We start from the raw sequence: 18,308 nt of genomic DNA, 5'->3' as shown, positions 1-18,308 counted from the left end.
CAGCCAAAAAACGAAGAGTGCTTTCCACAGTGACAGAAATCAATCTGTCCAGGGAGCAAGGCACGAGGAGAGACGGAGACAGATATGAGTGGGTGGGACAGGGGTGAAAGGGCTGACAGAAATCAGCAGGTACAGAGTGTGAATCCTGTCTGCTCACATTTGATTTTAATCAAGTAGAGTAATGAGGTGTGTTTGTGTGTGTGTATGTGTGTTAGTTCCAGGTGGTTCCAAGTGTTATTCAGCGGACAGTGTTTTGCCCCGTGGAAGGAGGCCTGGCTCATCGTGTTATGTCATGAAGACTCACTCCCTCCTTCGCTCTGTGTGTTACGTGATGTGTTAAGCTGAAGGAGCTTGTGTGTCGGAGAGGCAGATGGGATTTTGTTGTGTATTTGTGTTTTTTATATTGTAAGCCCTCAGACAAGTGTAGTGCCAGTTATGTTGTTTTACACTGTCTGTGTGTGTGTGTGTGTGTGTGTGTAAAAAGAGGAGGTTACAGTCTCAAGGTATGTAGACTTTTATTTCTCCTTGTGATGTTTGTTCTTATGGAGATGTTTTATCAAAGAGCATCAAAGCAGCAGACACACACCTCCTTCTGACTCAACACACAGTCGTGTATGTAGTGTTTCTCCCCCCCCCCCCTCCATCTTCTCTGTGACTTTACAGCTCCTACTGTTCCCCCTTTCTTCCTCAGCAGCAAGACATTCTGGGGCAGGTGTACGTAGGTTAGAGAGTGCAGCGTAAAGAGCGCCTTGGCCAGTCGGCAGAAAGCACACGCTGTGCCTTGTCATCCCAGGGTGGAGGTACCAAACCTGCAGCTGATCGCATTATCTGCACATGTCGCCGCCCTCAAACCCTAATTTGTGGTACCGGTTTAACCAAGCGATAGAACGGGCCCCCCTTTATCCCTCATGGAACCACCGACTCTCAGGAAAACACAACCAAAGTTTAGGGGGAGGGCGTCTGGGTAGCGTAGCGGTCTATTCCGTTGCCTACCAACATGGGGATCGGCGGTTCGAATTCCCGTGTTACCTCCGGCTTGGTTGGGCGTCCCTACAGACACAGTTGGCTGTGTCTGCGGGTGGGAAGCCGGATGTGGGTATGTGTCCTGGTCGCTGCACTAGCACCTCCACTGGTCAGTCTGGGTGCCTGTTGGGGGGGGGGCTGGGGGGAATAGCGTGATCCTCCCACGCACTACATCCCTCTGGGGAAACGCCTCACTGTCAGGTGAAAAGAAGCGGCTGGTGACCCCACATGTATCGGTGGAGGCATGTGGTAGTCTGCAGCCCTCCCCAGATCGGCAGAGGGGGGTGGAACAGCGACCGGGACGGCTCGGAAGAGTGGGGTAATTGGCCGGGTACAATTGGGGAGAAAAAGGGGGGGACCCCCAAAGTTTAGCGGTGATAAAATAGATATACTGGTACTGGTCTATGAGGTATCATCAAACCCAGAGATACTACAGGGGCGTAATTCTACCAGCACCTAAAGTAGCAGCTACTCGAGGGGAAGGGGAATAAGTTAAAAAAAAAGAAGATGGCAGGACATGAAAAGGCGAACAAAGGAGAAGGTTGTTTTTAACAGGGCACAAGTGAGCAAAACCAGTGGAGGACCTCCACTACAAAGAGAATTAACACCGTTGGAAGAAATAATATAGCAAACACTGCTTACTAAACAGCTAGCCGGTATGGAGGCACAGACACGGCTGAGCCATAGGCGGATTATGAGAAAATGGGCCCCTGGGCAGAGACGCGTAAAAGCCCCCCCCCCCCCAGCAGGTCAGGTACACTGACTTGCAGCCAACAGCACAATAAATTCAGCTGTACCTCAACAGGATTTACAGCGTATATACACACAGTTAAATCCAACAGCATATTAACAGGACACACATTCACCTGCAGCGTCCTTCAGTTTTTCAGGAGGTCTTTCGGGGCTCTGTTATTGACATGAATGACTTAGACCTCTGACTATACGACAAGAAATGCCAAGTTAACGACAGCGACTTCATGCAGAAGCTCTGGCTTAGGGGCCCGGTAGACCTGTTCAGTAATCCACCCGTGGGCTGAGCCCCCTCTAGAAGATGACGGTAGACCCTCATTATCAGTCTGTTAAAGTAAGTCATTGTGACATTGCTTCTGAGCTTTGTGAGCTTTACTTTTTATTTATGTACGTCCGCACAGGACAACTAATGTTACGCCTGCTTTTAAGAGGCGGAGAAATTTCACTGTAAAACGGACGTGTGCCCCCCCCCCCCCCCCCGCAGTTTCCATACATACAGCGGAGTACGTCATCAGCCTCTCCTTGTACATCTCCTCCCATGTTTTAGCACAAAACTCCTTTTCTTTCGACCCTCTCATCAGTATATGTGCACGAGTAGCCAAAGCGCAACCGGTCATTCTGCCCTCCTGCGTCAGGCAGAATGTGGTTTTAGCCACGTGCGACCTGACCGTGCGTACCGTGCCATGTTTCAGGTGCACATCGTGACAAAATTATGCCTAAAACGGCTACTAACATGTTAGTACATCTGCCCCTTAGTCTCTCTCTCTGTCCCTCTTCAGTATTTCGCCGTTGTAGTCAGGGTGAGTTCAAAGACACTCTCAAGCCCCACATCAGTCCTGAAGTAGATCACATTCTTGTTTGAAGTCGCCCCCCCCGCGCCAACCCTCCCACCTGGCCAAAAAAAGAAAGTACAGTGGAGAGAGCTATGCCACGCATTCTTCCTCTCTTTTCCCTGTCCCCGCTCTCCTCTTCTATCTGGTCTAATTTGGGGCCGGGAGGTGAGGTGAGACGGTATGGAGATGAGGTGATGCTAATAACATGGTGCTGCAGCCGAAGTGTCTGAAGTGTTTGTGCTCGGCAAGGCCGACCCTTTGATCAGCCTCTAATTTGATGGGGAGACGGACAAGCTAACAGTCTGACGAAAGGATAAAGTCATGATAGACGGACGCACGGCAGGATGGGAGGACTTGCTTCTGAGTCGCAGGAGGCGAGACAAAAGAGGAAAGGGCTTATTTGTTCACTTATTACCCTTTGAATACCCTCCTTTTTTCACTAAATTGTCTCATCATGTCTGCCCGGGTCTGCTCAGGTCTGCAGGGTCCCGTTCATGCTAGTGAGCAGATGTGTGTACTGGTTTGTACTGAGTTGATAGTGAAATCAAACAAATTATGATTCAATGACCTGCATGATCAAGTTAGATTGTGTTTGTAAAGGTGTGTTGTAAAGAGGCCTCAGCTGAAGCTTGGTAAAGCACACACATGGGCTGTACAGTATGAGGAGCATATGGGATAAATGATAACGCTGCTAAATATCATGATAATGACAAGGCTTAGGGTTAAAAGTCCACAGTTCTGATGTCTAATGTTAACTTTCCAGCATGACTTGGGTGGTACCTGTGTTTGTAACACATCCAGTCTCTTGAAGCCAAAATATTCCAAGACAACCGACACGGTATTGTTTTCAGAATGAGTTTGTCTCCGCTGTCCACATTTTCGTCCTCCCTCATCTTGCTGAACTCTGTTCCTTCAACCACGTGTAAGACGCCACTAGCCTCGCTTGCATGTGAGCATAATCTAAGCAATGAGACGATGCCTAACAGACAGGTCCATCTGACTGACCAAATACATTCACAAGCAGGACGCGCATGGCATGGCAATGCAAATGTTGGATATATGGTTATTCAAGTCAAATATTGTGATGACAGTAATGATGCGATACACTGTGCAGCCCTAGTATAAATGCTGTTAGACGTACCGTATTTACTTGCAGAAGTTCGGGACACCGTTGAGTTGTTGACAGAATTGTAGGCCGTTACTTGCTTGGGAACCAAGGCAACCACAGAATTATCAGGTACCTGCAAAAAACACATGCACACATATTATTCACTGTGCAAAACAATACACAGCCATGGCCTACAGGCAGAACCACAACGCAGCGCCTCGATGAAACCATAGATCATTGTGCTGATGTCAGTTAGCATATTTCTCTCCATCTATTTCAGTTACGTACAGACAGACAGGGAGAATATCTTATTAGCCTACATGCTCTGTTGAGCCCACACATGCATACATGATGAGTGACAGGGGGAGGGAGAGCTTGCAGGAGCATCAAATAAGCCTGTGTAAGAGGGGAGGTCCCATACTCCCTATTCAATAATACTTTTTCTCTAGGGCCAGGTTAGTGTGTGTGCATGTGTGTGTGTATATGTGTGTATAATACACTATTTGCAGAGATGTTGTATGTATATTTCACTGGGGCATAGTTTTTATGTGCATGTGTAAATTCGGTATATGTTTGTGTTCATACATGTGTGTGTAGTTGCATATAATCAAGTGTATAAGTGTCGCAGTGTTTTAGTGTGTGTGTGTATTTTGGTCTACGTTTAAGTAAGAAGTCTATGTAAATGAATGGCAGAGTAAGGCATGGGCCCCTCCCTTTCCAATGAGCAAAAACAGGATTCAATTAATACAGCTGGGATGGAGGCAGTCCCACCCATGCCCCTTACACGCACGCACGCAAACACACACACACACAAACCTGCTCAACGTAATCTGACTACCCGTGCCTCTGGCGAAGGCAGGGTTAATTGAAGTGATCTCTATCACAGCGTGGGCAGATGGGATGGGGAATCGCAGCGAGGAACTTTGTGTGTGTGTCAGAAATAGAGTGTCTGGGCTTTATTAAATTATAACATTATTTCACCAAGTCACCAACCTGCTCCATATGCATAATGTTTATATCACTGCGAGGGGGAGGCCTATAGAAAAGACCTCAGTATTTCCTTTGCAGGGAACCCCATACTCCCCTATGCCCTAAAGTGTACTCCCTGATCGCGACTCTTGCATGTTGAATTGATAGGAATCGAGGAAAATATAATGGAGCGTAATGAAATGAGAAAAGGAGGAGAGTCATTTGGGGAAATGACATCAGGATAAAGTACGAGTGCAGTTTGCTGTGATGGAGGGAGTCGAGAGGGGGGAGCAACCTCTGTTTTTGATATGGAAAGATCTGGTATAATGGATAATGTCCATGGCTACGACGCAACAGTTCCCTAAACAGGAAATAAACAAACTTTGTGCTCTGTTTTTGATGCAAACTCTGTGACACTGCAGTCACTAACAGAAGCAGAACGGAGGAGATTTGGCTGGGGAGGTTTTGATCAAGTCAGATTAATTCAATAGAGGATGGTTTAACTCTATTCATATCAGCTCCAAACAAGACAGACAAGTATCTGGATGACATCCCAACACCAAATAGCATGTCTGGGTTGGTCAAGGCAGGGCTGCCGTCAGTCAGTGGACTGTGTCAATGGACGTCCGCAGTGGAACTGTTTGACCTTCATCAGGAAAACCTCATAGAAATCGTCCTCGCCAAATCCAACCAAGGACTGCTCATTTCAGTTCAGCGAGGTATTCTAGGTGAAAGTCCAAGTGAAAATGCAATGCATAAAAAGCAGATCTGCTGGAGAGGAACTAACAATCTGTTTGTGGTGCCCCCCACCCCAATGATTCCTTCCTCTTTGCCTGGACTGCTAACAAGTTTTGAGTGTCAAGTTGAAGAATGTGAAAAGGGGATTGGCCTTTAATTTTTTTTGGTCTGTCTAGGAGAAGGCGCCCTCTTTCCTTCGCTTGAACAAGAAAAAGAAAAAAGAATTAACTTCATTATCTTATCTCTGACTCCAATCAGCCCCCTAATCCATTCCACCCACGTCTCGTCCTCCAAGTGCGCTGACACTTGCCACCACTGACATTTAATTTAGGTACCCTAGTGGACTTCTGCTCTCCAAGAGGAGCAGACGTGCTTAGATGGGGTTGCCGGGTGGACGTGTGTGTGGAGGGGGGAGGGGGGGTGTTGGGGGCAATATAGCCACAGAAATAATTTACACCATAATGAATAAGCAGGACCCGTTTCCCATTTAGAAAGCTCTGAAATGTTGGCAGGCTGGATGGACAGCCGCTAATCACAAGGTGCCAAACTAGGCTATCAATATGTGTCAATCTGTCGCAATGTGCAAGTGTGTGTGTGTGTGTGTGTGTGTGTGTGTGTGTGTGTGTGTGTGTGTGTGTGTGTGTGTGTACACCAGGTTTTTATATCCTAACGGGGACCAAATGTCCTCATCAGGATACAAAAACCTGAAACCACCTACCTTGTGAGGACATTTTATGGGTCCCCATGAGGAAAAGGGTCTATTTTAGGGTTAGGACTTGGGTTTAGGGTTAAGGTTAGAATTAGGATTAGGTTAAGGTTAGGGTAAGGGTTAAGGTTAGGCATGTTGTTATGATGGTTAAGGTTAGGGTTAAGGGCTAGAGGATGAATGTAGTCGATGAGGGGTTCCTACAAGTATAAGATGAAATGATATGTGTGTGTTTGTGTGTGTGTGTGTGCACGTGGATAGACATTTGTTTGATGATGTGTGAGTCCAGGTGTTAGCATTATACCGTCTGTTGATACTGACACTTTTGGACTCTGGATATCGCTGTGTCTTTTACACTTTTGTCTTGATGTGACTGACTGCATGCTGTAAAATGAGAATATAGTATGCAGAAGTACCCTTGCATCATTTAACCCGATAAGTCTGTATGTGTCTGTGCTCACCATACAGATACTAATCAATTTCACCACTCAGTGAGACCAGAGACATTTGACCGACACACCAGATTTTATCACTTGTCCCGTCTCCCTTTCCCGCACATGGAGGATTACCTGCAGCTCTCATCCTGTTGCTGGTCACTCCCCTGCCTGTTTCCACCCCTTCCCCTCTCTATCTGTCTGACAGATGACTGGTGGGGGATACCCGTCACTCATTAACCCCCATGTCTAAATGGCTCCGGAGGTGCCTTGACAGCACAGTGTACCGGGGCTACTCTGGGGGTCATGACGAACCAGCAGGTCACACAGACAACACAAGGTAGGAAGACGGGGGCAGGAGGGGATAGCTTGGTACTGTACCGTGGAGGTAAATGGAGGAAGAGGGATGCTAGCATTTATAAACGAAACACTGACTGCATGTGAAGGTAAAGTATCGACCAGGTGACCTGTGGAGTTTCTTTGTTGCTTCACTCTTTTATGTTTAACATCGGCATGTGTTTTGGATTTTGCAGAGATTCATCTGAGGAGAACGTTTGTGCTCAGCAGCTACCGAAACAGGACGAATAGTTATTCCTTCTGAAGAAAGCCGTGGCTCTCTTCAAAGATAAAGCTCTAATCACTCTTATTATGAGACTAAACAGAGGATGCTGCATTTGAGGAGGCAGAGATCAATTTTTCACCCTTTCCCCGCTAGATCTAAAGCATAATGATGCCTTTTGAGATTCAATCAAATCCTTGCGTGATGTTAAAAAACCCAACACAGAAACGTATTCCCTGCCCTTACCTTCTGATGTGTCCCATGAGATCTGTTAGTGTGTACATAGCAGGCTAACGCACACCTCGTCCTAATCTAGCGACACAGAGGCAACATATAGTATGTGTATGAAGTACCCCGCCATTGTCCATGTGTCTGTTCGAGAATTGTTTAAGAGGAAAGTGAAAGTGCTGAAGTTAATTAAACTTTTCACTTGCATGAACTATGCAGGGAACTAGTTAATGTTTAATTGGACAGATTGTGATTTATAATTGAAGTTGGATGGTGTAATGAGTTTTAATTAGTCTACTTAGGTTGTCCGCATGGTTTAAGACGGCTCACTGTATCTACCAGTTGTGCGAAAAATGATAAATGACAGGGGTAGAAAAGCCTGTCAACTGGAAGTAGGCAAATTAATAAGATGGGGAGTCGTGTGTGTGTGTGTGTGTGTGTGTGTGTGTGTGTGTGTGTGTGTGTGTGTCAGGAGACCTTTCACAGGTTATCCGTCTCATGAAATATTTATAAGGCTGGGCTGTGTGGATACTGACCTGCTGATAAGGGCTAAAAGTTAATTTGAAACAAAACAAACCCTCAGTAAACGGTGTCTGTGGTGCTCTGAGATCTGAATTTACCTGGAACGACAACAACTATACAATATGAACAACTGAAAGACAAGCGTTCTCTAGTGTGTTAGTCTGGGAATGAACTTCCTAGACTAGTAGAGTTCCAGTATATACTATATCTGTACATCTTTACACTCCGTGAGTGGGATTTTCTTTAGCGTTATAGAGCATATGTGACTTATGAAGTAATATACCCTGGAAGACAGTGGGATAGTCTTATGGACAGTCTATCTTTTCCATTAAACCACAAATTGTCACCTCAGCGTTGACACCAACACCCCAGAGGTGGGGGTTAGTCATAATGCTAATGCTATGGAAGTACTACATAGCGCTTTGGATTTGTTTCTGCATATTTCTCTCTATCACACACACACACACATGTCATATAGCAATGTGTGGACAGTACCTGGTAGTGGGCCAGCATATTAAGTCTCTTCCAGTCGCTCTCGATCTTAGTGGTGACATCTTCGTCCTGTAAAATCATGCGTTGGCCTCGACCCTGGCGCCATTCTGTGATTGGAGTAAAAAAAAAAAAAACACTTTTTTCCAAGTTGTAGAAATCGCATTGTCTTTTTCTTTCAAGGGAGTTATTAGTTTTTGTCTGCAGAAGTATTCTGCCGCAGCCGCTTTTGATGGCTTGGATTTCCATCAGTCCTGTTTTACCATGTACATTTGTACACCAGCCGCCTTGACAAACGCATTTCTCCCGAGAGATCAATAAAAAGTGACTTTTCTACTTTTTTCCATTAGCTTTTTTTCTTTTTCTTTTCAGATGTGTCATTGTTGTCAACGTGGATTTTGACTTTAATTTCTAACACAAATCTGAGCAGAAAATAGGAGCTCTCTTTTCAAATCAGTCTGTCGATAAACGGGTTATCACAACCAATCTGGATCTAATAGAAAAACCATGTTGAGCTTTTCCTTTGCCTTCTTTGGTGGAACAACTGTTTCATGTCATTGTGCACAGATTAAATTGGGATCAAGAAGATGAAAAAGGACTCGGGTGGAAGATAGTTTCTGCTATCTTATATCAAAACTCTTACCTTAATACTACTATGGGGGGCAAACAAACTCCAAACAACGTGGGGATAAGTAGAGAGAAGAAAGGCGAGGAGATGTAGGAACCCAGTGAGAAATGGCACATGCGAGACAAAAGGCCGGTTAGATTAATCACCTATGCTGCTCTTTCAGAGGTGGCGCTCTCCCCCTCTCTCTGTCCCTTTACGCTGGTCCAATCGATTAGAGTGATTACAGCCGCTGGCCCTGGGCCGATCCACTTCCTTTTTCATTTGTGGCGAAGGACCCCTGTGCTCCACTCTCTGATGGCCCTATTGGTCCCCTGCTTTGCCCTCCTCGCACAAACCACCATCGACCACTTTAAGCCCCCCGCCGAGCTGCTATCATGGTTATTACTGGGAGCCTGGGTGGAAGCAGGGCAGACTCAGATCCACCTTAGAAGTCCACAGGGGAAGCGGTGGCTCACTCTTCAAGGGACAGCCCGGCCTGCGACTGCAGACGGGCTGATCTCCAAAAAGTTAAGCAAGCATACCTAAAGACACACCTTGCGATACATACCAAACATGCCGTCCAACAAACCCGCATTTACAATAAATATAGTCTGTTTTCCCACATCTTTGTCACCTCAGCGAAAAATATAGCTCATAGAATCGTATCCCAATACTCCACCTACATTATCATGAAAAAAGGAAAGCCATCTCGGAAAACAAACAAGCAGATGATTCCTCTATTGTTTTCAGGCCTCGGTGGCTTTATGAATAAGTTATTGTGTCTGGGATCCTTACTGCAGCCCCCCCGTCATATCGGCCACTGTCATCTCCAATTCTGATCACAAACGGGAAAACAAAACAGCAATAACCGCAGCACATGATGAAGCCCGTCTTAGGAGGATCAAGCAGAGAAGCAATAGCTTTGGAGAAATCTGCAGGAAATAAGAGTCTCCTGTTGTTTTTGTCTGTACAGTACATCTTCCTATAAACATGCAAATGAGCACCCGTCTCCAGCCGAGGCACGGTAAACAAATGGAAAAACGAGAGGGGAGGGGGGGGGAGAGAAAGAGAAAAGAGGAAATAAAAGAAATAGAAACTTGGAAGGAATCCAGAGCAAGCCAAGATTGCCCCGATTCCCAAATCTAGTGGTCTATACTCGGTAGATAGAAAGCAGCCAGGCCTGTGTGTATGTGTGTGCGTGTGGACTCACAGTATGGAGTCACACACACGGCCAAGGAGATAAGGGCTTTAGGGAGTGTGTGGGATCTGCTGGCAGAAAGAAAGGCTGAAGGTAACTGTTGTACTCCACAGGGATACACAGCATTTATTCGCCATCGGTAACACACACACACACACACACACACACATATACGAGCACAAGAAATGCACGCCCAGCTGCTTTGTTCGCAGGGCCTATCTGCACTGGTGCCCTGCAGGGGACTGTGGATTGCCAGAATTAAAAAGAATATCTCAGATAACAACACTTGTGGTCAATCTGTTTCAGGAGAGACTCGCCACAATCCCATTAACCTTATCAATGCCGGGATCCGCACTGTGTGTGTGTCTCAGCAATCCGGTTGAGCCATTGATGACAGCAACCATATTTGTAGAGCTCTTTTCTTACATTCATTTACATGTGTTACATACCATCAATTTTATTGACACCACCAGCTGTGATGATGGAAATGACTGGCAACGCTGCTCTGTTGAAGTTTTGTTGGCACGGGAAAACGCACAAAGCAGAAACAAACAACACAACAACTACAAACTGATGAACAAATGACACAATGGGCTGGAGAAGCTTGCATGTCAATATGTACGGCCCAACTTCAAATGGTCTACATCTGTTTATGGCCTCTTATTACAGAAAGCCCGTCCAACTGTAAGAGTGGCCCCGTATACACACACACACAAACATGTGATCACATTCACCGACCCATAGATGCAAGCTCACATTTCAAAACAGCTGGAGTGCCTGCATTCTTCATCTCTCTGTCCCTCTCTGTCTCTCTCTCTCTGTCTCTCTGTCTCTCTGTCTCTCTCTCTCTCTCTCTGTCTCTCTCTCTCTCTCTCTCTCTCTGTCTGTCTCTCTGTCTCTCTCTCTCTCTCTCTCTCTCTCTCTCTCTCTCTCTCTCTCTCTCTCTCTCTCTCTCTCTCTCTCTCTCTCTCTCTCTCTCTCTCTCTCACACACACACACACACAAAAGCAACTGCACAGTTCACTCAGACAATTTCCAATTCCCTCTCACACTAAAACTATAATAGAGCCACACATACTACCCAGCGGGGGCCATAAAACAATTTCATCCAGGAGTACGTATGTTGTCAAAAGGCTAAACCAATCTCTTCACTTAGCTATCATGCAGACGACATGTTCCCTGTGGTAAAATGCTCAGCTCATCTTGGATCCAGGGCCGGTTATAAATATGCTATTACTAACACATGACGGAGGTTCAGAAAATCCATCTGGCAATATTAAACCATAAAAAGCACAGTCCCCAATTCTAAGACAGTCTGTGAGTATTGGCACCTAACAATTTAGCATACCCCCCCCCCCCATACACACACATGTTTTTACCTAACTGCCTGATGAGTACGTACAGCGATTTAGGGGTAGGATACACCATGAGACCTACATGATTGTGACTACAGACTGCAGTACCATGAGGAAAATAACCAGTGCTTTATTCCCTCAGCATCTCTCCCCTGTCAATTACAACATATGGAAAAAGGGGGGAAAAATAGCCTTCACTCCAGCTCCTAACTGATCTGAGTCAAGTAGTACTATTGTGGAAATAATTTAATGGTGTATTCTCTCATTTTTTGTTTTTTTGTTTTGTGACTGATTGCTTATCTGACACAATGTAAAAGTGTCCAGTCTGCTAAAGCTCACCCATCTGCTACTCTAAGCAGCTGAAAACAAATACTGAAGGTTATTTTCGTAAACTATTTAACCCCAAACATCCCTTAGGGCAATGCAACAAAGCAACCCCCAGCTTGACAGATAGGAGTCTGGGCCTCTGTTCACAGAACAGAGGGTCTCATCTCAGATTACTCATCAGATATCCTCTTCTATAACCTTCACGGTGATCTACAAGGCGAACCCGGTTACCAGTTTCTGAATGCCACACCCTTGTCTTTTCCAAACCCCTGGCCTTCAAGAAAGAAAAGAAAAGACAGATGGAAGAAAACACAGAGAAAGAGGTATTTTGTGGGAGACGGGATCACTAAGCGTCTCCATTGATTAGTTGATCAATCATCTGACTCAGACACTGGTCGACAAGAGGCCCGATCGATGGGAAGTTTGGAGAGGACAGAGAGCAATCTCAGACATCTGAGCCAGAAGAGCCTGGCAGTCTAGTCTCTTGATGTGCAGGAGAGAGCCACGCCTCTGCATCTGAGAATACTTGAGAATACTTGTATTTTTTAACAAGGAAGAGAGGCATGCATAACAAAATCAATAGATGTCTGAGATCCAGACTCACAATTCAGTCTCTACACGCTTTGCTCAACTAGAGACTGAAGACAATCTCCCAGGCTTTGTTATTAAAACTGGGTGGGAACAATTAGAGAGTTAATAAAAAAAAACCTGTATTGCAGAACCAATCCAAAGTCTTTAGGGCGGTCCTTCATATTGCAGCAGGGACATGCAGAAGTCGTGTGCATGTAAACACTGTCGTACCAGCAACACGTGCGTCAGAGGATGGCTCAGCGTAGTCACCAAAGAACACCAAAGAACTCAAAAACTGCCTGCTCCTCCATTATCAACAGCAAAGTGCACCATACATTTCTGTCAACAAGTCGTAGACAGGTGGTCAAGCTTGATAGACCAAACTTTTTCCGTAACCAGTTGGTAAACAAGCCCTGGTAAACAAGCCCTGGATAAAAAGTTTTAAACAAAGTCGCGGTAAATACTTATATTCACTAATCTCATGGGCTGAGCAAAAATGTCATACGATGGAATCAAGTAATCTAAAGTTGATTGGGCTCTCTCCGTGTTACAAAGTGGTTCTCTATACCTCCAGTTTGTTTCACTATGGAGGAGGATGTGGGGAGAGCATCATTTCTGGTAAGGCGTGTCCTAGATTTCCAAAGCAGTAGCCGTAGGTTTGTTAGCGGCCGTTCTCACCACCGTTGCAGTATCTATCTTGCATTTAGAAGTCCCCAGAGATCGGTAGGCGGCCATCGTCTGGTATCACCAGACTATCTGAGATCATTCTGCCTTTCATAAGGCAGATATATGGTAAATGTGAGAAGGATCGAAAGGTTATGACAGATAAAAGTCTTTAACTAACTACCCAGATGACACAAGTACCAGTGGGGAACATAAAGGCTTCACATCAGTTAAAAACCTGAAAGGAGCGCTAAATTCACATTATAGAGGAGCAAGTTTGTAAACAAACAACTGATTACACAGAGTGGAAGACTCAGCCAAACCACCAATCATGCTAATTCTGAAAAATGTAATGAATTATTCCAATAGGACATTACTTTCTTTAGTTAACTTCCTACTGTCGGGGTCCCTCTCACATTCCTTGTAGATGTTTACCAGTTCCCCAACTACAGCAGAAGGCTCTTCTCTTACCTAGGTCCATGTCGGAGGCTTTCTGGCGATGAGAGTGGGGGACGTTCTTGTAGATGGCATCCAGGATTTTCTCCTTCACCTGGCTGATGGTGTCACAGTTAAGTACCTTAACTTGAATCTCTGGGCTCTTCTCATTATCTGGGTGGATGCAGTTCACCACCTGTGGGAAACAAACACAGGTTTACTGGCAGTTCAAGAGGGGTGCACATCACTAGACTACAGACAGTCTGAAACGCTGACAGGTGTTTCTGTGAGCACTTTACAATATCGCCCACCAGTGTGAAAAACATAAAACTTTTCCCAGCTCTGGACACCGATATCTTAAAATGGTATCAGCTGAAAAAATGGGGCATCCAAAAGAAAAATCAACCCTTTTTTTCTTGGTTGCTGTAATGTATTTTTAGGTTGCTGCTGGGAGGTGACTGCAGGTAGTCCATATTTGTAATAACTAGAACAGAGGTCAGGGGTCGTACGCCTCCAACAAGAGGAATAGAATAGAATAAAAAATAGCATTTTTGAAAATCAAGTTACTTCAAAGTATCCCACATCAAAGCTTCCAGTGTTTACTTTTTTTTGAGGTGGTCCAACTGTACATGTTTCCAAGAGATAGAAGTTAAATGCTTACAAGTAAAAAACAAACTCTTATCTTTCTTTTTTAAGTTATGAAAAGGTAAGAAAAGTAATGAAAACTTAAAAAGAATAAATTGCCAGTGCCTTTAAATATTTATTTTTTTAATAAGAGTCAGTAGACCAGCTGAATCAGGCTGTCTTTATCTGAGATCATTTTACAACTTGATAGGGAACAGGTTTCTGTGTAATAATACATGATAATGGGGATTGGACTATTGGATGGTTGCTCAGTGAACAGATTTGATGGCCACAATTTTGTACCTGTCAAACGTTACGTCCAGCCGCCAATTCCTCCTTGTTTGAATGAACTAACGCCAGTGGGTTTTCTAAGTTGTTTTACTTATCTTCTGTACAGTTTTGATTTTCTGGGATCCCCAAGCAATCAGATCGTACTGCATCCATTACAGCATTATGTGATCAGTTCAGTAAAATCAGTGAACCATTCATGCGGAATGTACCCCGTTCCTACTATACCTGGATCAGACTTGGAAAAGTCGTTATCGCTGCTATGTTTACACTGCAAAATGTTTTAAGTGAGTGTAACCGAAGATGATATCCAGCTCTATGAAAGACGTAATGGATATACATGTGTAAAATACCTCTTGAATGAAAAGGTAAATAAGGTCATCTCTCATTTTTAAAGGAGGCGTTGCACAGGCTGTCATTGGAGCTCAAGCAAAATACTGAATTTCTTACCAGTTTAACTGACATTGCTGTTACACAGGCTAAACAAATTGCAGACCCAAACTTTTCCACTATCCATGGAAATGATGTACCAGACATACACTCGAACCAATCCCATACAGTGGTGTGTGGTGGCCTGGCTCCAGCCGGGGCACTTTCTGATCCAATGTCTCTGGAAGCAACAGTTCCCTGGCTTCCCTCCACTTTTGCAGCCCATGCTCCCCATCCTGCAGCAGGTGTGGTGAACCACTCCTTGGTTTGGGCAGTGGCTGAGCATGAGACACTGCACTGTTCAACTCCCTTGGCCGCTGACCACTGGACCCTGTTCAGAACAGAAATCCAAACAGGCGCTCTTCCCATCCAATGGCCTCAGAGCTGCAGCTGAGCAACAGGTTTACTGTCCTGGATGAACTTAGCAGCTCAATCTCCTCGCCTCCAGAGCTCGCTCCTGACTATCCACCAGGGACATCAATGTAAAGCTTGCCAAGCAGACAGGCTAGTAATCCAGTACATCATCACCCCTCTTCCAGGCATTCACCTGAAAAGAGCTCCAGGAAACTCGCTCTTGCTTCCCAGCTACCTCCCCATTCTACCTCGATCGTAGGTGACTCCATCATCAGATACATTAAGAAGACATCGGCTATAACCTGTGGTATCATGGGTGCAAAAGTTCGGGATATAACAGATAAACTCCCCAACTGTTCTTAACATTCAACCCCATGCAGAAGCCATGGATCGGTACGAACATCATTCCTCTACAGCAGTCGGAACTACTGAAGCAGGACTTTTTGAATGTGTTTAATGCTGTTAAACAGTCAAATAGACAGGTTCTAATCGCCGGTCCTCTCCCCACAATCAACCGAGGCATGGGACAATTTTCCTGAATGCTGAGTTTAAACAATTACATGTCAAAGCCACACCTGAACTTTGCGGACAATTCCAATCTATTCTGGATTCACTGAGACTTTTTTTTTTTGGTAAAGTGATGGCCTCCCCCCAATTTTTTGGGGTCACATATGCTCACAGCAAATTGGTTTTATAGTGTGAATTACCAGAAACAAACGGAGGTGTGCGCCTCTAAAGATGTCCGTTCAGCCCAAATCCTTTAACTGATAGCATTGGTACCACTTCTCACAGTCAATTCTCCAAAGGGTTTGGGCCATGGTCTACAAGCCCCACTCCTCCTACACATGCCAGTATACCAGTATGAGTTACTACTAGAAATACGACCAGGTTATATTCCCGTCAGTACAGCCACACTTCTCCTTCCAATGCATGTTATCTGATCCATATTTCATCCAATCATAGGGAAACCATTCTGTATACTCCCCAGACGGCGCCTCTTACAAAAATGGCGCTTTTAAATGTGAGATTTCTTATTTCTCACTGAACCTGACAAAGACCTGGTGAAATGAGCTCTTTTTCAGAGTTGTGTCCTCCAAAATACAAATTTCTTAACTCACAACAGCTTACTGGCCATGCTGGGGGCCTGGCTATGGGTTTAATGATCTTTTTATCTGTAAACCTATGTTGAATGATGAATATGCAAGTTGAATTACTGCTGTGTAAGATTGGACATACATTGTGCACATATATACAGACCCCCTAAATTCAACAAGGTTTTTATTGATGAATTCTCTGACTTTTTCTTTTATGGTTACTAAATCTGATAACTTTTCAATTGTAGGTGATTTTAACATTTATATTTGCTCTCCATCAAACCCACTTGCTCGAGATTTTCTGCATTTAATTGACTCCTTCAGTCTTACCCAGGTAGTCATGGGTCCTACTCACATACATGGTCATACTCTTGACCTTATTTTAACTTTTGGCATTCTGGTCCCAAATGTCCAGACAAATGACGTCAGTTTATCTGATCATCGGCCCATTATGTTTTCCTCCTCACTTCCCTCCCAGACTCCTAAACCCTGTCTGCCAGGAAACTATTCTAGGTCTATTACCCCTCTCACTGCCAGGCAGTTCTTAAGATACCTCCTCTTCTGCTCTCATTAAGGCGCTCCCTGCTGGTCTTGGTACAGAAGAACTGGTTACGGTATTGAATTACACTTGCACTAATATTCTCGACTCAATTGCCCCTTACAAAGTTAGAAAAGCCAAAATCAAAGCTCAGCCCTAGTTTAACTCCATAACTTGTGCAAATAGGCAGGAATGCAGGAGAGCAGAGCACAAATAAAAACAAGATGAACTCCACGTGTCTTACCAGCATCTGAGATACTGTCTGGCTAAATACCAACAGCGTGTCAAAGCAGAAAGATCCAAATATTTTTCTGATATCATCTTCAAACACGCCCATAGACCCAAAGTTTTATTTAATACAATCAATACAGTATTCAACCCTGCAGTCACAACTTGTCATGAAGCAACACCGAATACCTGTGAATATTTCCCGAGATTCTTTATTAGCAATATTGACACAATACGATCTCACTGCCCTCTGTCAGAGTTAAGCTCATGCCCCTCAGTTCTCATCAAATTTGAACCGATTTCTTTCTCCTCTTTGACACATACACACATGAACACACATATGAACCCTAGTACATGTCCCTGAGATATTATTCCCTCACGCCTACTTAGGGAAGTGCTGGACATTTTTGGGCCTAGTATTTTATCGATAATTTATAGCTCCCTGGGCATCTGGGTAGCGTAGCGGTCTATTCCGTTGCCTACCAACACGGGGATCACCAGTTTGAATCCTTGTGTTACCTCTGGCTTGGTCAGGCATCCCTACAGACACAATTGGCCGTGTCTGCGGGTGGGAAGCCAGATGTGGGTATGTGTCCTGGTCGCTGCACTAGTGCCTCCTCTGGTCGGGGGAACTGGGGGTGAATAGCATGATCCTCCCACATGCTACGTCCCCCTGGCGAAACTCCCCACTGTCAGGTGAAAAGAAGCGGCTGGTAACTCCACATGTATCGGAGGAAGCATGTGGTAGTCTGCAGTCCTCCCCGGATCAGCAAAGGGGGTGGAGCAGCGACTGGGATGGCTCGGAAAATAGGGTGATTGGCCAAGTACAATCGGGGAGGGAAAAGGGGGGAAAAATATCAAAAGAAAACAAAAAATTATAGCTCCCTGGTAAATGGCCATGTCCCAGCTTGCTTTAAGCATTCTATCATTCACCCTTTGATAAAAAAAAACCCCAACTTAGATCCGTCTGTCCCTAATAATTACAGACCAATCTCAAAGCTTTAATTTTTATCCAGAATTCTTGAAAAAGTAGTTTTCTCGCAACTCATCTCCTTCTTGGACAAATTCAGCACACTGGATACATTTCAGTCAGGTTTTTGGACGCACCATAGCACAGAGTGCGTTCTCCTAAGGGTGACAAATGATTTGTTCCTGTCTTTAGATCCTGGAAATCACACTCTTTTAATTCTTTTAGATCTCTCGGCTTCCTTCGACACTGTTGATCACGCCATCCGCTTG

At 44.8% G+C, this 18,308-nt stretch overlaps 1 protein-coding gene across 3 annotated transcripts in view; it reads right to left on the bottom strand.

Moving 5' to 3' along the window:
- The window catches only part of plxna4 (plexin A4), a 301,066-nt gene that overhangs the window by 29,864 nt on the left and 252,894 nt on the right, over positions 1-18,308 (bottom strand). For all 3 annotated transcript variants that reach the window (XM_056301621.1, XM_056301622.1, XM_056301623.1), the window contains 3 exons: positions 13,551-13,710; positions 8,366-8,469; positions 3,748-3,847 (listed from right to left, as the gene is read on the bottom strand). In XM_056301621.1, the coding sequence (XP_056157596.1) occupies positions 3,748-3,847; positions 8,366-8,469; positions 13,551-13,710 (364 nt within the window). The remainder of the gene's footprint in view (positions 1-3,747; positions 3,848-8,365; positions 8,470-13,550; positions 13,711-18,308) is intronic.

Source organism: Lampris incognitus (assembly GCF_029633865.1).
Source record: "Lampris incognitus isolate fLamInc1 chromosome 3 unlocalized genomic scaffold, fLamInc1.hap2 SUPER_3_unloc_1, whole genome shotgun sequence".
Lineage (NCBI taxonomy): Eukaryota > Metazoa > Chordata > Actinopteri > Lampriformes > Lampridae > Lampris > Lampris incognitus.
The sequence above is the reverse complement of the archived record's forward strand: the minus strand, read 5'-3'. Positions and strand labels throughout refer to the sequence as shown.